The sequence below is a fragment of the Oncorhynchus mykiss genome, chromosome 14 (genome assembly GCF_057628025.1).
Source record: "Oncorhynchus mykiss isolate SJ-2025 chromosome 14, ASM5762802v1, whole genome shotgun sequence".
Lineage (NCBI taxonomy): Eukaryota > Metazoa > Chordata > Actinopteri > Salmoniformes > Salmonidae > Oncorhynchus > Oncorhynchus mykiss.
Genome location: NC_143035.1, coordinates 3,770,536 through 3,793,852, shown reverse-complemented (window position 1 = coordinate 3,793,852; position 23,317 = coordinate 3,770,536). Strand labels below are relative to the sequence as shown.

Here is a 23,317-nt window from a genome sequence, read left to right as displayed (position 1 = left end):
TCAATGCAGATGAAAGGCATTAGATATTGAGATTAACCAGTTTTAGAGTATTTACATGATGCATAGGAAGTGTAGTGTACTGTTTAAAAAAAAATATGAATTACAAATCAATCTTTAACTAGTTAAATCCTGTTTCTAGTCTTAGTTACAATGTGTAACCATTGATGTCCCAGGACCAAGATTAGTAAACACTGTTGAAGTGTATAATTGTAATACATGCATGCAGATATAGCATCTTTCAAAGATCTTTTGATACTCCTGGTATTGGATATGACTGAAAAATTCTCAGACATTCATACCTGAACTGCCCCTTTATTTGCAAAGGTAGAGTACATGATCAGTGAATATATTAAATGTACAGGCTCCAATGTGAGGATCTTATGCATGGTAATGTCTATACAACTTGCATCCTTAGCACAAAGTTATATTCTACTCAATCCATAGGCTTCATTAATATAATTCAGACTGTTTTGAAGTTGATACAACTGGCTATGATAGCTGAGATTCATAGCTAGGTTCTGAACTAATTTGTATACCAAACGTTTGGGTCCATACACAGATGGGGCTAGATAGCTAGCTACACATCCATACAGGTATTTTTTATCCTCCACTGCACAATAAGCAAAGAACATAGCTAGCTAGTTACGTTATTCATCTCTCTGCATTGCATGGCAAATATCAGCAAGGGAAGCGTACAAAAGTGTACATTCAATTTGCAGTAAATGCTTTAGCTAGCTAGATTCTTTACACCCACTGTTTCACAAGACGACAGCCTGATTTGCTGGTTGTTTCAGGAGTCCCTAAAACATGAAACAACCAGACTTACAATTTCATACTCATGTCACAACACCCATAAAGCTAGCTGGCTAATGTTAGCTAGTCAGCTAGCTTGCTAAATCGCTATTTTCGTAAATGAACTTTATGATATAATCGTTTGTCTCTACATTAACTAACATATTCCTGTCAACATTTTGTTGCATGATTCGTTATCTCGTTATAATCACTTACATTTGCTTCCAACCAAGTATTTTTGTCAGCCATCTTTGCAGAAGAAAGTCTCCAGCCTTGGATCGCATAGCGTCAAATTCGTCATGGGAACCACTCGATATGATTGGACATCCCCCAGCGGTCGCTGCATAAAGTTGGGAAAAGTTTATCATTGTCACCGCCTCCCACGCCACATCCGCACCGCCCAAACTTTGCGGAGGTTGCATTGCTTCGCAGTAAAACTGTGTAATAGTGTAAAAACAACACAGCATGTCACTTTAGATTAGAACTCGTGCATTCATTACACTGCAATCATATCAGGGAATGTACATGTACATTTGAAGTTTTGGATGTTTTTCTGTTCAATCTATGGCGCTAGTATTCCACTAGATGGCGGGAAAAAACAACACAATTTGAGGGTTTTATGCATGGTGTGAAACAGCCAAACTCCCTGGCCTTTTCATTGTAGCTATATAGATAGATACGTTGATTTAATTGGTAATCATAATATGTTAATTCATTAAAATAATGTTTTGTGACTATTTCGTTATCTCAGAGAGAGAAAAAAATACAACCAACAAACTAATTGGGCAGGTTGCCTAGCGGTTAAGTGCATTGGACAGGTAACCAAATGGTTGCTAGTTTAAATCCCCAAAATGACTATTTAAAAAAATCATGTTCCTGTTCCCTTGAACACGGCACTTAACCCTAAATGTTCCTTTCAATCTCGCTGGATTAGAGTGTCTGCTAAATTATAAAAAAAATATAGTGGAAGGAAGCGACATCAGGTTTGACACTGGGTTTGACCAGTGGTGTAAAAATACTTTAAATGACTACTTAAGTTGTTTTTTGGGGTATCTGTACATTACATCACTATTTATATTTTTAACAACTTTTACTATTACTTCACTACATTCCTAAAGAAAATGATGTAATTTTTACTCCCTCGCACATATCAAGAGAACATCCCTGGTCATCCCTACTGTTTCTGATCTGGCTGACTAACTAAACACAAATGCTTCATTTGTAAATTATGTCTGAGTGTTGCTCCTGGCAGCTGTAATAAATATATATATATTTTTAAGAACATATTTGTGCAGTCTGGTTTGCTTTTAATAAGGAATTTGAAATGATTTATACTTTTACTTTTGATGCTTAAGTATATTTTAGCAATTACATTTTCTTTTGATACTTTCACTTGAGTCATTTTCTATACTTTTACTCAAGTATGACAATTGAGTACTTTTCCAACACTGGGTTTCACAAATATCTGTTGTTCCAGTGATGATTTGCAGTTACTGTCTTCCAGTGAGAAACGGGGGAAGTAGCCCTGTGCACTGTGTCTGTGTAACCCTACCCTCATATTAATAGGTATCAAATCCTATTAGGAATATTTATTTCCTTGCCTGGTGTTGAACGCACAACTTGATTTTCCCAGAGCATTCCAGAGGATGTTAAACTAACAGTGGATGGAGGCCTTTCTGGGGAGTGTAAAGTAGCAAGTCAACATGGACCAGAATGGCACTCTGTTTTTTTTCACATTTCGTATGTAAACGTCCTCATTGAAATAGATTTTGCAAACACTACACAAAAAGTATAGAAACCATTTTTATTACAAAAATATTATTGTACAGTACTAAATTTACATGAGCACCAGAGTGAGTTTGCATCATGCAATGTTTCAGAGTAATTGCACAAGATTAACGTGACAATTTTAAAACACTTGGGTACTAGATTTATGGCTACTTGAGAGTAGGGTGAATGACTCTTTATTAAATTATCTTTGTAATGGTTGCCATGTTTTTCAACAAATAAAAAAGTGAAAATATATAAAGATATGGTCAGGTTCTTAATAAAATATGAGACAACTAGGCCAGTAGAATCTGTAATTCAACTTAACAATACAATCAACACTTGTCATATTTTTGTCTAAATCCAATCTGGAATAAGAATATAAGCAGAAGAGAAGACACTTTTATCCAAAGCAACTTACAGTCATGCGTGCATACATTTTTACATATGGGTAGTCCCGAGAATCAAACCCATTGACGTTACAAGTGTCATGTTCTACCAACTGAGCTACAGAAGAATAATGTAGGTTACAAATAAATATAGAACAATAAAATAAAAACACAGCTAAATAGCTTTTTTGTGAGTTTTTAAACCATTAGACAAAAGGTACAGTACAATACTTGTCCTACCTTATACAACAATATACCTCACAAGAATTGTAAGTAATATACACATCTATAGCGCTGCAAAAGAACTTGGCATCTGACAGACACTGTACAGAGTAAATAATAGTATTTTTCAGGCACAGTTGGATACATATTATACAATATCTGAATAAAAAAAATACTTTTTTTCACCTCATCCATTCATCCATCCATCTAATTTCCCTGATGAGTTGTACTTTCCTACATGAAACACACACATTTACAAAACCTCTTTAAAAAAAAATTATACCACCTATTTCAAAACAGAGGACACCACAGTTTGTGTTACTATTAGGAGAATATAAAAGCTCGAAAACACATTGTAAACATCTTGGCTAGATTTTGATTTGTCACAGTTACATTTTAAATTTTCTTTAAAAGCTTATAAATCTTGAATTTTCCAATTTAGACAAGCTTAAAAGTTCATCATATTACTTTATGCTTTGAAAGTTTGGACACAGGTACATGTTTAGATGAGTGTTATTTTTTATTTTTTTTATAGGGTTGGGGTCAATTCTATTAGAAACACTAATTTGTGTAAATTGGATGTCCTTTACCTAAATTGAACCTAACCCTGACACTTCTCCCATTAACTAATTAATGATTTCTCCAGGGCTACGTGCATCCAAACACACATCTAAATATTTATGTTTGAGTGCCCTGCATTTTGTTGTTTATATAGACATTCTATCATTTGTCCATTCCTTTCCATCCTTTAAAATACAATTCGCGTTTAATCTTAGTTGTCTGATATTAAAAAAACATAAATTACTCAATAGCAAACATGGGAGGGTTTCCCTGCCCTGAGACATCTCAATGAAGCGGTATTAGCTGGCAGCTTAGTAACATTTGTCCATGCCTATCCCAGGATCCAACCTGGTAGGGCTTCTGCCACCAAATGGTGTGTTAACACTGCTTATCATGGGAGGTGTAGTTCATATGAACTACAAGCCTTTCCTTGGTTCCATCTACCAGGCTCATTGTCCCTTGCTCATAGTCCATTGTTGGGTCAGAATAGCAGCAGTGGCTAGGAGACAAGGCCGTAGGTATGGGGTGGGATGAGAAGGGGCTGGTTAGCACTGGTAGTGGAAGTGCTGGTGTTGATGGACCTTACCATCCACATGGGCATGTGTGTGTGTGTGCGTGTGCATGTCTGTGTAAACCTTGGAGTAGATCTTAGGGGGCCCACTGAGGCCGGGGGTTCCCAGGCCCACCAGTCTCTGGCTGGGGTAGTCAGGGCTAGTCAGGGCACTACAGGGGGTGGTGGTGCTGGGCTCTTTGTCCGAGATGTGGTGGTCTCTGTGGACTACAGGTATGTGCCGGGGAGCCAGGGTGTTGTGGAGCCGACGGCTGTGGCACAGCCAGAGTACGATAGTGCCTACGATGAGGAGGGCTGCTGCAGGGATGCCGATGATCAGAGGCCAGGGCAGGCCGGAGCTCAGGTGGGGAGGCGTCACTGTGTTCTCCACCTGAGGGTCTAGACAGAGAGACAAATCACAGTGATATGAGAGACAGCTCTACAGATGTAAGTCTCCATCCCATCCCGTGAATGGCTGTACTCACCTGGCAGCACAGTAAGATAAGCACTGCGAAAGCTGTAGCCCATAGTGTTGGCTCCCAGGCAGATGTACATGCCAGCATCCTCATCGCGGGCCTTGACAATAGCCAACTTGTTGAGGTAGGAGCCGTCAGGCCGGGACCACACATCCCCTGTGGGAAGAACCACAAAATGCTGCCCGCCGACCTCCAGGGTGGAGTTATAGCGGTCCTGTGTGCCTGGGTCCACCCTCTTCAGCCACTGGACCACGGGCTTCACGTCACTGTGGACCTTACACTGGAAGGAGGCGGTGCCACCATACTCCACGGTGGTGTTGACCGGGTGTGTGCCGGTCAGAACAGGCTTGCAATGCGAGCGCTCTGTAGGGAGAAGGACAGGAGTTTATAAGCATGTGAATCATAATGACAATAACACAATTAATTTGGCAACATATGGGAGGTCTGGGTATAAATGAAATTGGAGTGTGATAGAGGAAACTGAAAATTATTTGTTGTGGTGTCGGTGGTGTTACCGATGACATCCAGCTTGTAGGTGGCATTGATGTGCCCTGCTGGGTTAGAGACGTGGCAAGTGTACTTGGCACTGTCCTGGGGCTGCAGGTTCTTCAGGGTGAGGGTCCACTGCGGGCGCTTGCCCTGGCGCGGGGGTGGCAGAGGGGTCTGGTCTTTCCACCAGGTAAAGACAGGGGGAGGGGTGCCCGTGGCCTGGCACTTGAGCCTCACCGAGCTGCCCACCGGCTTGTACAGCACCCGCCTTCGCATCTTAGTGGGCTGGCTGAACCGAGGCTTTACTGCAGAGATAATACATCATGGAGGTTAGGTAACACAGATGTCAACAGCATTTAGATGACAACGTGTACGAGTCTTATAATGTAGTGAAGTGAAGCAGTGTGCTGCTCACCCCAGGGCTCTCCTGTAGGGTCAGGCTGGGTGAGCTCAGCGTTGGGTTCCAATACAGCAGGTGGAGCGTCAGTCTGAGTCGCTGCAGTGTCATCTGAAAAACACAAAAGTCATTGACTGAGGGTTATTCCTCTGTCACTCACACACACACACCCATGCAGGGAGTATGAAGATTGTTTCATAGCGACCCGACCCGTTTCATTTTCACCCAACTTTTCACCTAAATCCAATGAAATGGTGACATTTTTTGTTGATTTCACATTGAAGTCAACCAAACGTAAATCCAAACTAGACGTTGAACTGATGTCTGTGCCCAGTGAGAAGTCTGAATAAATCTGATCGTAGGACTGTGAAAGACGATGCATTAATCTAGTATCTAAAAAAAACACCAAAGCAAAAAAGTTAGGGTTTATGTAGTCTTTCAAAAAACAGAATATTGCAGAAAGATGATGTACTCTCACGCTACAGAGCAAAGAAAGGCAATATAAAACCAATGGGTTCAAGAAAAGGGAGTTCTCCTACCCCCTGCCATTACCACAAAGTATCGTTTAGATATTGCCACATAAATCTAGCGGTCAGTTATCGTTTCAGTGATGTGAGGTATTTCACCCAAGATCCAAGTCTTAACGTCTGAAAATGGCGTCATGTAAATGGCACGGGGGTCTAGGGATGAGTGCAAACTGCTGAAGGATCTCTCAGATTTATTTGCCTTACTTTGAGCTCCAACAAGGACCCCTCTGTGTGACGCAGGATGAATGATTCTGCTTGGAGATCAGTGGACTGTGAGGTGTGTAAAATGACTGCGTGTTTGGCTTTCAGAGCGTATGAAGTTTTACAACTCTATGGGAACGATAAGCAGGCAAAGCGCTGGTATTATTCTAACTGGCTCTGTGAGGCAGGGGTGAGCAAACAGTGCCATATTATTGTTGCTTCTCTCAAGTTTCCACACTGTTTTAAACAAGACGGCGTGTTGACTTAACCCTGAGCTGGAAACCAATTAGCTGCCTTTAACCTAAACTGTGCAGGCAGGTCAGCAGGCAGTCAGACAGGCAGGCAAACAGGCAGACGGACAAGGCTGAAAGAAAGTGCTGCTTTGTTTGGGCCCGACCCACAGGAATGCACAGAGAACCTATTCTAACCCTGAGTCCACTGCTGACTGAGCTCACACACACACACACACACACACACACACACACACACACACACACACACACACACACACACACACACACACACACACACACACACACACACACACAGTACCAGTCAACATTTTGGACACATACTCATTCAAGGGTTTTTCTTTATTTTTACTATTTTCTACATTGTAGAATAATAGTGAAGATATCAAAACTATGAAATAACACATATGGAAACATGTAGTAACCAAAAAAGTGTTCTTCAAAGTAGCCACCCTTGATGACAGCTTTGCACACTCTTGGCATTCTTTCAACCAGCTTCACCTGGAATGCTTTCCCAACAGTCTTGAAGGAGTTCCCACATATGCTGAGCCCTTGTTGGCTGCTTTTCCTTCACTCTGCGGTCCAACTCATCCCAAACCATCTCAATTAGGTTGAGGTCAGGTGATTGTGGAGGCCAGGTCATCTGATGCAGCACTCAATCACCCTCCTTCTTGGTCAAATAACCCTTACACAGCCTGGAGGTGGTTTTGGGTCATTGTCCTGTTGAAAAACAAATGACAGTACCACTAAGTGCAAACCAGATGGGATTGCGTATCTCTGAGAATGCTGTGGTAGTCATGCTGGTTAAGTGTGCCTTGAATTCTAGAGTTCCTCTGTGGAGATGAGAGAACCTGCCAGAAGGACAATCATCCCTGCAGCACTCCACCAATCAGGCCTTTATGGTAGAGTGGCCAGACGGAAGCCACTCCTCAGTAAAAGGCACACGACAGACCACTTGGAGTTTGCCAAAAGGCACCTAAAGGACTCGCAGACAATAAGAAACAAGATTCTCTGGTCTGTGTACTAAGCTGATTGTCCACAATGTCTGCTCTGCCTAGCCGTGTCTTATGCCAACATCACTGTTGCCTGATGGAACCTCAGGTCACCAGGTATGAACGGTCAAAGTCATGTGTGTGTGCGCTTGTGTGTGTGCACTTATGTGCGTGTGGATACTGTTCTTTGTCCTGATTTAATCCTGGTGTTCTGGTCCAGGGGGCCATACGACAGCCAGAGGGCCGCGCCCTGCTTAACACTGCGTAGTGAGGTACAGGAGAGCCCAAAGCCAGCACCAAGTGTTTTTTGCTAGCCCCCATTGTTGCTATTGGCCCAGGGTTCTGGGAGAGTAAGCCTGGGTGTAGCAACGGTTCCACTGGCACGGGAGAGGTGGCTATTCAGCAACACCGAGGTGGAATTAGGGGGGCATTATCTTGTCGAAAGAGGTCTTAGCTAGGGCTCATATCTTTACTCTCTGTGTGCTGATGTTCTCTCGAAACAGGTGCAGAGGGACAGAACAGAGGTTTTCCCTTATGCAGCATTATTAGGAGAACATTGGACCATTTCCTATGTATTGGATATGACATTTTTCAGATACTCTATTTATACATTAAATACACATGATGCAATCTGTGACCGGTTTAAATTATTGGTTGGAAAAAGTGACTGGTTGATAAAGATTACCCAGTTCAAGAAAGTACGTCATACTTTCAGGCAGCGGTCAGTGGAATGGCCTGATGTGATGACTGAGGTAAAGCACGGCTTTACCTTACGGCTGGGCAGACTGTGCCAGCTCTGGCTCCTGTGTGTAGTGGAGCAGTGGAATGGAAAGTGGTGCTGGACTGGTGTAGCGCTAGGCTGAAGGACAGGGGACCCCTTTTCCTCTGCTCCAGTCCAGGCCCACAGAAACACACACAGAGGGGCAGTGAGGGAGGGTGGAGGTGGAAACGGCGGGTCTGGGCGAGAGAGAGGGCGAAGGAGGGCAGCCCAAGTCCCAGTCCCTGAAGCTCCTCATGTGGAAGGAGTGTTTATAAGGTCACATATTATTCTTTCCTACTGGGAGAACTTTAAAGGGTCACCCCTCAAAAAGGCCCATTCTTCATTCCTACCGGGTACCCGTGTTCAAACATACGTGCCACTGTGTCTCATGAAGCACTCTCCATCTGAACATGGGCCCATATCGAATGCAAAACAAACATGGTTTCACAGTGATTTTCATTAGTGACGGCACAGCTGACGTTTGAAGATAACGGAACAGTTGGTCGTTCAATTTATCTTAGAAATTGAAAGAATAGAGTATTAAGTGGCAGTTCCATTCCACACACCATGGTGGTGGTGAACTATTACCAGAACAATAATGTTAATGAAGAGAAAATGATATAAGATTTAAGCAGTGATATGGACCCGAATGACATATACATTAGTTCAACTTGAGCAAAGCAATTCACAGACTAGAAAATAGTCATAGAACTTGTCAAGAACATTAAAAGCAGTTCAGAAGTTCAGAAGATTTGAGGTTCAGATTTGAATTATAACAAAGGTCATTGTTCGATGTACAGGGCATTCGGAAAGTATTCAGACCCCTTGACTTTTTCCACATTTTGTGACGTTACAGCCTTATTTCAAAATTGATCGAAATAAAAATGTTCCTCATCAATCTACACACAATACCACAATAGAATGACAAAGCAAAAAATGGTTTATAGAAATTCGAGCAAATTAATTAAACATAAAAAACATACCTTATTTACATAAGCATTCAGACCCTTTGCTAAGAGACTCAAAATTGAGCTCAAGTGCATCCTGTTTCCCATGGTCATCCTTGAGATGTTACTACAACTTGATTGAAGTCCACCTGTGGTACATTCAATTGATTGGACATGATTTGAAAAGGCACACACCTGTCTACATAAGGTCCCACAGTTGACGGCACATGTCAGAGCAAATACCAAGCCATGAGGTTGGGTCAGTCTGTTATATTTCGTCTGTCTTATCCGGTGTCCTATTTAATTTTAATTCTCTCTCTCTCTCTCTCTCTCTCTCTCTCTCTCTCTCTCTCTCTCTCTCTCTCTCTCTCTCTCTCTCTCTCTCTCTCTCTCTCTCTCTCTCTCTCTCTCTCTCTCTCTCTCTCTCTCTCTCTCTCTCTCTCTCTCTCTCTCTCTCTCTCTCTCTCTCTCTCTCTCTCTCTCTCTCTCTCTCTCTCTCTCTCTCTCTCTCTCTCTCTCTCTCTCTCTCTCTCTCTCTCTCTCTCTCTCTCTCTCTCTCTCTCTCTCTCTCTCTCTCTCTCTCTCTCTCTCTCTCTCTCTCTCTCTCTCTCTCTCTCTCTCTCTCTCTCTCTCTCTCTCTCTCTCTCTCTCTCTCTCTCTCTCTCTCTCTCTCTCTCTCTCTCTCTCTCTCTCTCTCTCTCTCTCTCTCTCTTAAGACCATGCCTCAGGAATACCTGACTGCTTGTTGTCACCTATGAACATTTGAACATCTGACCATGTTCTGTTATAATCTCCACTCGGCACAGCCAGAAAAGGACTGGCCACCCCTGGCCTTCTAGGGAGTTTTTCCTAGCCACAGTGCTTCTACACCTGCATTGCTTGCTGTTTGGGATTTTAGGCTGGGTTTCTATACAGCACTTTGTGACATCAGCTGATATAAGAAGGGCTTTATAAATAAATCTGATTGAGGTTGATGGAATTGTCCGTAGAGCTCCAACACAGGATTGTGTTGAGGCACAGATCTAGGGAAGTGTACCAAAAAATATCTGCAGCATTGAAGGTCCTCAAAAACACAGTGGACTCCATCCTTCTTAAATGGAAGAAGTTTGGAACCACCAAGACTCTTCCTAGAGCTGGCCACCTGGCAAAACTGAGCAATTGGGGGAGAAGGGCCTTGGTCAGGGAGGTGACCAAGAACCCGATGGTCACTCTGACAGAGCTCTAGAGTTCCTCTGTGGAGATGGGAGAACCTTCCAGAAGGACAACCCTCTCTGCAGCACTCCACCAACCAGGCCTTTATGGTGGAGTGGCCAGATAAAAGCCACTCCGCAGTAAAAAAGCACATGACAGCCTGCTTGAAGTTTGCCAAAAGGCATCTAAAGACTCTCAGACCATGACAAACAAGATTCTCTGGTCTGATGAAACCAAGATTGAACTCTTTGGCCTGAAGGCCAAGCGTCACGTGTGGAGGAAACCTGGCACCATCCTTACTGTGAAGCATGGTGGTGGCAGCATCATGCTGTGGGGATGTTTTTCAGAGGCAGGGACTGGGAGAATAGTCAGGATCGAGGGAAAGATGTACAGAGCAAAGTACAGAGAGATCCTTGATGAGATCCTCCCTGCTTTATAGCACTCAGGACCTCAGACTGGGGTGAAGGTTCAACTTCCAACAGGACAACGACACTAAGCACACGGCCAAGACAACGCCGGAGTGGATTTGGGACAAGTCTCTGAATGTCCTGTAGTGGCCCACCCAGAGCCCGGACTTGAACCCGATCGAACATCTCTAGAGAGACCTGAAAATAGCTGTACAGCGACGCTCCCCATCCAACCTGACAGAGCTTGAGAGGATCTGCAGAGAAGAATGGGAGAAATTCCCCAAAGACAGGTGTGCCAAGCTTGTAGCGTCATACCCAAGAAGACTTGAGGCTGTAATCAAAGGTGCTTCAACAAAGTACTGAGTAAAGGGTCTGAATATTTCACATTTACATTTTTTATAAATTGGCAAACATTTCTAAAACCTGTTTTTGCTTGGTCATTTATGGGGTATTCTGCGTAGACTTATGAGGAGAAAACAACAACAATTGAATCCATTTTAGAAAAAGGCTGTAACAAAATGTGGAAAAGGTAAGAGGTCTGAATACTCTCAAGTTCATCAATTATCAAGACTCAATTACAAATCTCATTGAACCATGTTTCTTTCAATGTGAAATTGACACACAGTATTTAGGTGCCGATACCTATTTCCAGCAGGACACATCTGACTGAGTGTCTGTTCTGGCTCACGTCAATTGAAACCAGAGAGTTAGAGAGGCAGGCAGGACGGCAGTCAGGCAAATTAGAAAGCGTCGTCAGCGTCCCTCCACACAGCATGAGAGGAAAGGCTAATTAGAAGTCTCCTGGTATCTTTTATAGAGCTATAAGCGTATTGCAGCAGCAGGCGCATGGCGACTCCATAGGAAATTACCCACCTAATGTGCCTTTTCTTTTCTTCTCTGTTGTGCCTGGCTGAGGGGCGAGGTGGGGCATGGAGGGGGAGAAGGGGCGGGCCCCGGTGCATCCTGCCTGTTAAGGTCCCAGCCCAGGCCCCCAGTGAGTCAACCACCATGAAAATCTGGATGAAAGCTGCTTTAATGTGGCGACCCCGTCAAGGTGGCTAATTTGCATCCTTCCAGTTTAATTAAACCCTTGGATCAAACCCTTGGATCTAACAGTAGAGAAGCAGAGGCTGGCAGGGTTCTGTTGGGTCATGGAGGGCCTAGCTAGCCACCCAGGGCCTGGGGTGTGTGGGGGAGGCTTAAGGGCCACTGGTTAGAGATTGGGGGACAGGGGTCTCAAAGTGAGGGGTTATATTGGAGTAATGTTGACTTTAAGCTGAAACGCTACACTTGTAATTATTATGGATCTGGACAGCATCTGTTCTGAGCTGTTCTCACTAACATTAAATGAAAACAGATAAGAGTGTAAGGGTGTCTTTGGTACAGAGAGCATATTTATGGTCGCACAATGATAAGTGCACCATATTACGTATTGTACTGGATCTAAAAAAAAAGAAGTAACTTTTACATTATCGTGCAGTTATCAATTAAATGGTCCGACGGTAAAGTGGACATACTCGGCATTCATATTCTGAAAGAAAGAAATGATCTCACTACAATACATTTTAATAGAAAGTTAGCCAAATAAAATAAGATTGTGCTACCATACACTTAACGACTTGTTTTTTTTAATTATATGAGCAAAAAATATTCCACTTTATTTGGAAAGGCAAGGCAAACAAAATTAAATTAGCCTGTTTATATGATGAATATGAATTTGGAGGGCAGAAATGATTAAATATTAAAGCATTGGACCTCTCACTAAAGGCTTCAATCATACAAAAAAATATACTTAAATCCGAACTGGTTCTCCAGTAGATTAGTAAAAATGGCTCACCCAGGGGTAAAAAAATTGCCCTTTTCCCTTCATTCAGATTACAACCTCTCACTTTCGGTTACTTGAAAATGAAATCATCTCCAAAACATCGCCATTTTTAAAACAATAGAAAGCTGGTTGCAATTTCAATTTAATCCACCAGAAAAGACAGAACAAATATTTCAACAAATATTATGCGTTACCGCAAAGATAGAGGAGGCAAGTGGAAAGAGGCTCTGCATTAAAGACCAAAATTGGCTAAAGAAAATTGTGATAAATAAAAAAGTATACCAGTTTCATTTAAGGACTCAAATAATGACAGCTGCACAGTGCAGGTTGCAAAATAGTTGGGAGGAGATTTTCGATGTACCGATTAGAGGTCGACCGATTAATCGGAATGGCCGATTAATTAGGCCAGATTTCAAGTTTTCATAACAATCGGAAATCGGTATTTTTGGACACCGATTTGGCCGATAATTTTTTTTTTTACACCTTTATTTAATCTTTGTTTAACTAGGCAAGTCAGTTAAGAACACATTCTTGTTTTCAATGACGGCCTAGGAACGGTGGGTTAACTGCCTCGCTCAGGGGCAGAATGACAGATTTTTACCTTGTCAGCTCGGGGGATTCAACCTTACAGTTAACTAGTGCAACGCTCTAACCACCTGCCTCTCATTGCACTCCACGAGGAGACTGCCTGTTACACGAATGCAGTAAGCCAAGGTAAGTTGCTAGCTAACATTAAACTTATAGGCCTCTTGGGTGGCGCAGTGGTTACTGCAGGGTATATAACAAAGTATTGAGATAAACTATTGTTATTGACCAAATACTTATTTTCCACCATAATTTGCAAATAAATTCATAAAAAATTCTACAATGTGATTTTCTGGAATTTTTTTTCTAATTTTATCTGTCATAGTTGAAGTGTACCAATGATGAAAATTACAGGCCTCTCTCATCTTTTTAAGTGGGAGAACTTGCACAATTGGTGGCTGACTAAATACTTTTTTGCCCCACTGTAGAGTGATTTGATAAATCATAGTCAATCGATCAATAATCTAATAATACACCAAGCAAAGTTATTTATCTTTAATTTACAAGCTGTAGGAGCTATGAGAATAGAAAGGTTCAGAATTTTTCAGTGGGAAAATGTATGCCAGCTAGAAATTAAAACTGGGTGGTCTTCAGAGATAGATTGGAGGGAATCTGAATACTGGGACAAAAACAAATAAAAATATAACATGCTGTCTGTGAAATGTATGTAGTAGCCTAATTATTGTTTGATCACTCCAATAAGGGGAGTTTTAAAAAAAACGTTATTTAACTAGGCAAGTCAGTTAAGAACAAATTCTTATTTAGGAACAGTGGGTTAACTGCCTTGTTCAGGGGCAGAATGACATATTTTCCTTGTTAGCTCAGGGATTTGATCTTGCAACCTTTTGGTTACTAGTCCAATGCTCTAGGCTACCTGCCACCCTGGGTTAGTAGGGTTAGTGGACAATAATAAAGAAGGAAAATATATTTTTAAAATATATATATATTTCAAATATTATATATGAGAGATTGGAAATTATGCAGACAATTACATTGATAGAAGCCACAATCTGCAATATTAAAGCTGATATTTTTAAATGATTGCACAATGAAAATTCATTGTATTGCAAATTGCAATTAACATGTGGTATTGTTTTGACCAATACTAATGTTAACCTTGACCATGAACCCTTCTGGCTCTCAGCCAAACCCTCTCCTAGCCTTACTATTAACCTTTAACGTATTTACATACTTAACCTAAACCTCACCCACATCCTGGCACTATCTTTAACCCTAACCTCCCTATAGCATTTGCCCTTGCCCTAGGTCTCAAAGTCTAGACAGAACTGACTCCCTTACTGCTTGTCCTGCTACCCACACTTATTTACAACGGAGAACTCTTTCTCTGTCTCTCTCTTTGTTCAGCTTAATTTCATATGAGACCGAATGGTTTCAATTTCATCAAACATCCTTTAATCTTTCCCCCTTTCCCCCCAACACAGGCCTTTCTTCCACTACTCACAAGCATGGATTCATTTGTGTCCATATGTGTTTGTGCTTTGAACTTGCCTCAACTTCCCTACAATGAATGAGGAAAAAAACAAACATGTTCTAGGAGGCCCGGGTGGGTCGGGTTGTCGTGGGGTTCGGTGTTACACGAGCAGTAATCACAATTAGAAATTAGATCATTGTCACGTCGGTGGAAACATGATCAAAGGGGCGACTCAATCCCTCACACGCATATTTCACTGTTCGGATGAGTTAATGTAACGCCTCCAGTTTCAACTGTATCACTGAAACCACTACTCACTGTCAAGAGCTTTTTATCTCTCAACATGTTAACAACTCACAAATCTTACCTCACCGATAGTTCACGGGCTGTTAAGAGAGAGAAGAAACAGGGAGCTGCCTGGAAAAATACATGTAAATCATTCTCGCTCCAAATATTGCCTGGCTTGGAAAGAACAGAGAGGGAAAAGAGAGAAAAGACGTGGATTTAAAAGCCAACGGATAGGGGTTTGTGGTGGTAATTGTTGAGTCACTCTATTTCCAGGAGTATGGTCAGTTAGGTGGAGGGAGGAAACTGGTGGAGGGTGTGTTCAGTTTTAACCACACAGAGTAATTTATTAACACTGGTGGCTGTGACTCCTGGCAACTAACCCCCCCACCCCTTTTTCCTTTAACATGGCACAACCCAAAGTGTGCCTGCATTTCTGACAAACTCCACTGAGGCCGCAGCAGGCTGAACCCCCCGCCCCAGCCTGGCTGCCCCCCCTGCTGTCCGTCCGTCTCGTACAGAATTCTAGAGCTGGGCCTGCCAGTATAATTTCGATACAATTATCCATTTAGGTGAGGGAGGCGTGGGCTAAACTGCAACACATGTACCTCACCGCCTGCAAACAAAGAACAAAAGGTCTGGGGCTGGAGCTGCTCCACCAGGCCCTCTAGAAAACCTTCAGCCCTAACTCACTGACCGACTGTCAGACCGCACTCGCCTCCCGTCTGACCAGAATCCACAGTCTCATAGCCATAGAATAGAATGCCTCTCTCTCTCCTACCATGTGTGGTTGTTTAGAGTCAACATTTACACAGGGCATATATAGAACAGCAAGGTCATGCAAGCCAAATAGACTAATCTGCCTAGTATCGAACTATACATGACTGTTCTTCCATTTCTGTTTCAGTGGGTCTGGTAGACTTCCGTTGCCTCTTGTATTGGTATGGTACGTGACCCAGAACTGGGGCAACAACTGTTACTGACTCCATCCCTTATTTACAACTGTCGAGGGAGAGCTTCAGTCCTTTCCTGCAGAATGCCCAAGCGAGGCACTAGTGCTGAGCATTAACAATGTTGGCTGCGTGAGGCCTGGCCCTAAAACAACAGGGTTTCACAGCAGGGGACTGTATTCCTGCAGACAAAGGGACCACCAAGGCTACAGCCAGGGGTGCAGCCAGTGGTAGGCTACAGCTAGGAATAGGGGTACAGCCAGGGATAGGGGTACAGCCAGCCAGGCCCTGGGGGAGATGGAGGGGCTATGGGGCCTGGGTGCTGTGAGTGGGACACTGGAGACTAGGGAGGGAAATAGAGTGATGAAGGATTTGTCCCCCTGCCGGACAGGATATCCAGAGTGAGTGGTGGGAAGGTCACAAGAGGTCAGGGTCAAGCTTTACCTCTCCTGAACTCTGACAGCTTCCAAATGTTTCAAACATCCCCTGACAAAATAACACTTTTACTACCATGGAGGTAAAGAGGGAGACATTGTAAATCCTTGTTTTTGCAAAGGAGCAGCACATTACACAGCAGCAACAACCCAGCAGTACTTACCCAGCAGTGTGAGATTGGACCTGTGTTTATGATGTCATTAAAACATATCATGCAGCTGCAAAAATGCAAGTCAAGAGCACAACTAATACCTATGGGGTAATTTCCTGCTGCCACTATTGTGGGAAAAACATGTTTCTATTTACACTTGTGTGCAGAAAGGCACAAAGAAAAAGTACTTCAGTGAGAACTGTGGTCTATGTGTTAAAAAATAGTTTTAAAATTACTGTTACCTCACTCGGGTTTACAGCCAAATTACCACACCGAGGCATCAAGAGCCAAGAACAGAATATCAGCTACAGGGATAAAATTACATTTTTATGACAAGTATGCTCTACTCAGTGTGTTGCAGGATTGCAGCAGTCATTAAAAAAAAAGGATCGGAACTTGAGGTTAGACTTGCCTCTCTGCCCGTGCTTGCTATGAGGAGGAGTTGATAAGATTGGAGACATGTTGACAACAAGTGCTATTGAATGTCACCAAATACACTATATACAAATGTATGAAGACATCCCTTCAAATTAGTGGATTCGGCTATTTCAGCCACACCCGTTGCTGATAGGTGCATAGAATTGAGCACACAGCCATTCAATCTCCATAGACAAACATTGGCAATAGAATGGCCTTACTGAAGAGCTCAGTGACTTTCAACATGGCACTGTCATAGGTTTCCAACAAGTCAGTTCATAAAATTTCTGCCCAGCTAGAGCTGCCCTGGTCAACTGTAAGTGACATTATTGTGAAGTGACAACGTCTAGGAGCAACAACGGCTCAGCCGCAAACTGCCTCTGGAAGCAACGTCAGCACAATAACTGCTTGTCGGGAGCTTCATTAAATGGGTTTCCAAGGCTGAGCAGCTGCACACAAGCCTAAGATCACCACGTCAGCTGGAGTGGTGTAAAGCTAGCCGCCATTGGACTCTGGAGCAGTGGAAATAATGGTCTGGGGCTGTTTTTCATGGTTCAGGCTAGGGCCCTTAGTTCCAGTGAAGGGAAATCTTAATGCTACAGCATACAATAACATTCTAGACGATTCTGTGCTTCCATCTTTGTGGCAACAGTTTGGGGAAGGACCTTTCCTGTTTCAGCAGAACAATGATCCCCATGCACAAAGCGAGGTCCATACAGAAATGGTTTGTCGAGATTGGTGGAAGAACTTGACTGGCCTGCACAGAGCCCTAACCTCAACCATAAGACTCCTGAACAGGTGTCCCGCCACCAGCCAACCCCCTCTTTTACACTGCTGCTACTCCCTGTTTATCGTCTATGCATAGCCACTTTAACTATACCTACATGTACATTTTACCCCAATTAGCCCGACTAACCGGTGCCCCCGCACATTGACTCTGTACCACCTGTATATAGCCTCGCTACTGTTATTTTCACTGTCATTTCACATGTATTTCTTTACTTATCTATTGTTTACCTAACGCCTACTTTTTACTTAACAATTGCAATGTTGGTTAGTGTTTGTAAGTAAGCATTTCACTGTAAGGTCTACCTACACTTGTTGTATTTGGGGCACGTGACAAACTTTGATTTGAACCCCATCAAACACCTTTGGGATGAATTGGAACGCCGACAGTGAGCCAGGCCTAATCGCCCAACATCAGTGCCCGACCTCAGTAATGCTCGTGGCTAAATGGAAGCAAGTCCCCACAGCAACATCTAGTGGAAAGCCTTCCTAGAAGAGTGGAGGCTGTTAAAGCAGCAAAGGGGGAACCAACTCCATATAATTGCCCATGATTTTTTACTTTTGGTCAAGTCAAACATGAGTTGGCTTAGAGGTGTGTCTTGATGTGGTTGTTTCTTGGGTGTGCCCTTGTCACCACCAAGACACACCTATCTGTCAGAACCTTGCCTACAGCCATTTCCCCTTCTTCGATGAGGTTTAACAGCGGTTGGCATCCAATAAATGTTGCATTGCTGCCACCAACTATACTGAAATAGAACTCCCTTATGCCTTGCTTGAAAAAGTTAATCAACAAATACCCTACCATCTAACCCTACACTCATTAAAAACCCACCACCCTACTCCACTATTTAAACCTATCTAGTCCTACCTCAGGCCAACAGTCTGAAAGGACGGGGCACCACCACTCAACACACCCTGTAAGTCTTCTGATGTCAAATCTTGTACACCCAAATATTTCTCTGCAGTTGCCACCACTACCTCTATTTTCTGCAACTTAAGTTTCATCCCTGCAATACAGTTGATAACCATTGCTATGAATGCTAAATAGCCAATCGCATATCACTCTTTGGCCTTTCCATCTGTACTGATACAGATCTGGTAACCTCAACCTGCCTCTCTCGCAGCGGACAGTTCAGATTCCCAACCCTACGGGCACGCACCCCTACAATTAACACATACCGCTTCTTTCCCCAATGCTACACATTCGTTTGTCTCCCTTCTGCACACTTCTCACACCTTGGAACCTCCCTCCTGCACACTGCTGCCACATTCCCATAAGCTTGACACCTGTAACAACGTAATGTATTTGGCACATAAGCTCGTACGGGATAACTGAAATATCCTAACATGAATTTGTCGGGCAGGGACTCAACATCAAAACTCAAAAGAACAGACAATGACTCTTCTGTTTCACCACTCACGCCACCCTTTCTGTGTCACACCAAATTACAAGCATCACAAACACAGGGAATCTTCCCCTTCAGTTGGTCCACTTTCACCGCTACCACAGTGATCACTCTTTTCAATTTGCTCAAGAGCAAAACAAGTCACATCTCTTGTCCCAATTAACACAAAACCACTTCAGTTTACCTTCACTGATTCCATAGCACCCAATTGTTTTCACCCACCCTGAAATCACAAAAGGCAGGCGTCCACCTTCTACAAAAATGTCACACTCACCTTTATCCTCTGAGGATTTCACCACACCTGCTACCTCCGATAATTCGCCCTCAATTCCATTCCTCCTCCAGACCTCGATCCGGAATTCGACTCATTCTGCTTACACTTTCTACCATTCTTCTTCGACAAGCCATCTTCCTTTTTCCCCAAATTTTTACCCGACTCAAGCTCACCCTCTTCCTCCCTCTCTTCGACTTCCTCTGCCTATATATGTCTCCTTATGATAATATTGAACTTCTCCTAACATATATTTCATTTTTGCACTCTCAAGGGACACCATTTCAGCTGTTTTCCCCCACTCAACCAAAACAAACAAACCTCCTGCACATTGAGTTCAATAACTAAAGGCAGATAGATGTATGATGAGATGTCAGAGGAAGCTTTGAATAGGTAGCCCACAGTAGCCCACAGAGTAATATGAGAATGCAATTGCTGAATAAACAACCCTTTACATAATACAATAGTAGCAGTGTTCAGCTAATATAACAATGTGTACCTTTCATTGTCATTCCCAGCTGATGCAGATACTGTACCTCTCCCTCCCCATATTGACGGATACCATTCAATTCAATAATACAAAAGACAATGCAAGTCAAAGTTGTGTCTAGTAAAAATTTTATGCCAAGTGCCAGGTTTCTCTACATTTACAGACATCAGTTTCAAGCCCGTCTGTCAGTCTGGACATCACATCATCTTGCAAGCCTCCATGTGTTGGCTCCATACATGTTTCTGTGAACACAGTCACTGTTCTATTAACAGTGGTAGTTAGGATAGGTCATATCTGACACACAAACAGGTACTGCGTTGAAGTTTGAACAGGTCAGACTAAACCTACCTAATTATGGTCTCCCCATCACGATGGTTGGTGAGCAGGCAAGAGGTGAGGCCTTTGCCAGTGCCCCATTGATGGGCATGGCAGTGCAGATCAGCTCCTGGCCCCTCAAAGATACTGGTCGGTCACACACACAGAGCACTGATTACGTTATTAATGGTTGTTATGGTTAGCCTGTTGGAACCAACCTGATCACTGCATTCACCTTTCTATTTCATATTATGATATCGGAAGTGAAATAGAATGGTAAACGCAGTGATCAGGTTGGTTCCAACAGGCTAGATTATGAAGGTGAAGTGGGACAAAACTCGAAACTGTTTTGACCTTCGACCAGGTCAAATTTCACCAACCTGTTTCCATTTATAGGAAAGCTCACAGCGGGGGCATATCTACATGATGCTGAGAGTTCCTTTGCTGGTCTTTTCTATGTTGCATGTTCGGCTGCAAACTGGACATCTCTCGAACAACTGCAGCAGGCAATCCTTATAAACACCACCTCATCTTATGAGGTGGTGTTGACTGGGAGGGCCTGTGACATGGGGACAGCCAAGTACAAAGGTTTTCGATAATGTACTTCACAACCAAAATGACTCTACTACCTGTATCTGCTTGGCTGGGCAATTAACCTACTAGTTCATCAAACCGGGTATTTTTTTCACACAACACACATTAACATTGTTGATGAAGACGTCTGTGTCATCAGGCAGTTTCTCGGGTCAAGCTTATTCTAGGTCGTCCGTAACCTTAAATTAGGGGTGTCAAACATACGAGGGGGTCCAATCCAGCCTGCGGGTGGTTTGAATATAAAATATTATAAAAAATGACAATGTAGAATAATAGTGGAGATAAAAAAACTATGAAATAATACACCCAGCTCATATGTATATACTGTACTCTATACTATGCCACTGTATCTCAGTGCAATGCCGCTCTGACATACATGTATTTATATTCTTAATCCATTCCTTACTTAGATGTACGTGTATTTGGGGTATATGTTGTGAAACCGTTAGATATTGCTGCACTGTCGGTGCTAGAAACACAAGCATTTCGCTACACCCGCAATAACATCTGCTAAACACGTGTACGTGACCAATAAAATGTGATTTGAAGTTCAAGTTGAGGAGTGATTTGAAAGAGTAAGAGCATTTCAGCGAGACAAAATCCAATAACGGTAAGATAGTGGAATTTATTGTCCTACTTGCTATGGGCGTCACGCCTGACATTTGGACCAGCAATGTCAGCCCCGAGAGCATGCCGAGTCAGACAGCACAGTGGGTTCGACGAGGATTTCGTACTGAGGAAAGCCGTATTGCATGCTCAAGAATGTGCTGGTTTTCATACCAATGCTGCCATTTGAGAACATGAACACACTCCTAGCGCCATTCGAACAACTGACTCGAGAAATAAGCTAATCAACTGTGTCTGCAGCAGACGTGATACCATCTGTCATGGCATTGAAACGCCTGCTCAACAAAACTGCCGACACAGACCGTGGGGTTAACTTACAAAAGTACTCGAGGCTGTGAACAAGCGATTCGGTGGTATTCTCTCTGAGCCTCTTTGCGGTGTTGCCACCATGCTCGATGCTAAGTACAAGGCCGCTACTTCGATGCAGACAAGAAACATGGTTTACGTGAAATGTTACATACACAGCTGGACAAGAAGGAAATGGACACAGTGACAATGCGCACAGAGGAAGAGAGGCCACGGACAGACAGAGCTGAAACTTCACTGCTTGACATGATTAAATCCTGGTTGAGAATGAAACGACTGAACAACGAAAAAGCACAGCAAGTAAGTGAAAGAAATAGGTTTTGATTTAGTTTTACTGGTAATGGGGACATTTGTAAATTCCAACAAAACAACTTTTTGGTCAGTGTGGTGTGGTGTGTGTGTAACCTTTATTTAACAAATTCTTATTTACAATGACGGCCAACCCCGGCCAAACCCAGACGATGAAGGGCCAATTGTGCACCGCCCTATGGGACTCCCAATCACGACCAGATGTGATACAGCCTGGATTCGAACCAGGGACTGTAGTGACGCCTCTTGCACTGAGATGCAGTGCCTTAGACCCTTAGACCCCTGCGTCAATGTGTGTGTTAACTATTTAACTGTACTAGAATGCTTAAAAGGCCGCTAAAATGTAAAATATCGGTTATTGGTATAAAAAAAATTTGGCAAGGAAAATATTGGATATCGGTGTCGGCCAAAAATGTCTCATCAGTGCATCCCTAGTTACTACATGACTCCATTGTGTTATTTCATAGGTTGTTAAAACTTATTTTGTCTTCAGCGAGGTCCGGAGGGCCACACTGAAAACGTGTTATATTTCCTTGCCATCAACATTTTATGAAAATAGAATCCATTGTTTTGGGGGTTTTCGATGCTTCCTGACTGTCCTAGCTTTCATTCTGGTTGTTTTAGTGAGCTGGACACAGTCAAGAAACTGTTTGAATGTAGGCCCATTATCATTTCTACACAGTTTCGATTTGGTTTGAGTAATTTTCAAGTATATTGAGTTTGTTTTCCCCAGCGACGGGATCCAATCCGGCCTGCGGGTGGTTTGAGTAATTATATTTTATTTTTTTATACACTACCGTTCAAAAGTTTGGGGTCACTCAGAAATGTCCTTGTTTTTGAAAGAAAAGCAAATTTTTTATCCATTCAAATAACATCAAATTGATCAGATTTACAGTGTAGACATTGTTATATTGTACATGACTATTGTAACTGGAAACAACTGATTTTTTTATGGAATATCTACATAGGCGTAAAGAGGCCCATTATCAGCAACCATCACTCCTGTGTTCCAATGGCACGCTGTGTTAGCTAATCCAAGTTTATCAGTTTAAAAGGCTAATAGTACCCGCAAAACACCAGAAGAAGAGGCGACTCCGGGTTCCTCTGTCCAGTGTCTGTGTTCTTTCGCCCATCTTAATGTTTTCTTTTTATTGGCCATTCTGAGATATGGCTTTTTCTTTGCAACTCTGCCTAGAAGGCCAGCATCCCGGAGT

The 23,317-nt window shown here is 42.9% G+C and overlaps 1 protein-coding gene and 2 long non-coding RNA genes across 5 annotated transcripts in view; all 3 read right to left on the bottom strand.

Annotated features, from left to right (window-relative positions):
* Positions 1–296: 296 nt before the first annotated feature.
* On the bottom strand, positions 297–1,122 carry LOC149978246 (uncharacterized). Its single transcript, XR_016486236.1, has 2 exons — positions 1,009–1,122; positions 297–800 (listed from the first exon to the last, which is right to left on the bottom strand). It is a non-coding gene; the product is annotated as an uncharacterized LOC149978246 (long non-coding RNA).
* A 1,460-nt stretch (positions 1,123–2,582) lies between these two features.
* Positions 2,583–23,317, bottom strand: part of LOC110488561 (fibroblast growth factor receptor-like 1) — a 59,522-nt gene continuing 38,787 nt past the window's right edge. For all 3 annotated transcript variants that reach the window (XM_021560807.3, XM_090198157.1, XM_021560809.3), the window contains 4 exons: positions 5,662–5,754; positions 5,273–5,551; positions 4,767–5,120; positions 2,583–4,680 (listed from right to left, as the gene is read on the bottom strand). In XM_021560807.3, the coding sequence (XP_021416482.1) occupies positions 4,277–4,680; positions 4,767–5,120; positions 5,273–5,551; positions 5,662–5,754 (1,130 nt within the window). In that variant the 3' untranslated portion in view covers positions 2,583–4,276. The remainder of the gene's footprint in view (positions 4,681–4,766; positions 5,121–5,272; positions 5,552–5,661; positions 5,755–23,317) is intronic.
* LOC149978245 (uncharacterized) lies at positions 20,064–20,414 on the bottom strand. The gene is made up of 2 exons (XR_016486235.1): positions 20,301–20,414; positions 20,064–20,194 (listed from the first exon to the last, which is right to left on the bottom strand). It is a non-coding gene; the product is annotated as an uncharacterized LOC149978245 (long non-coding RNA).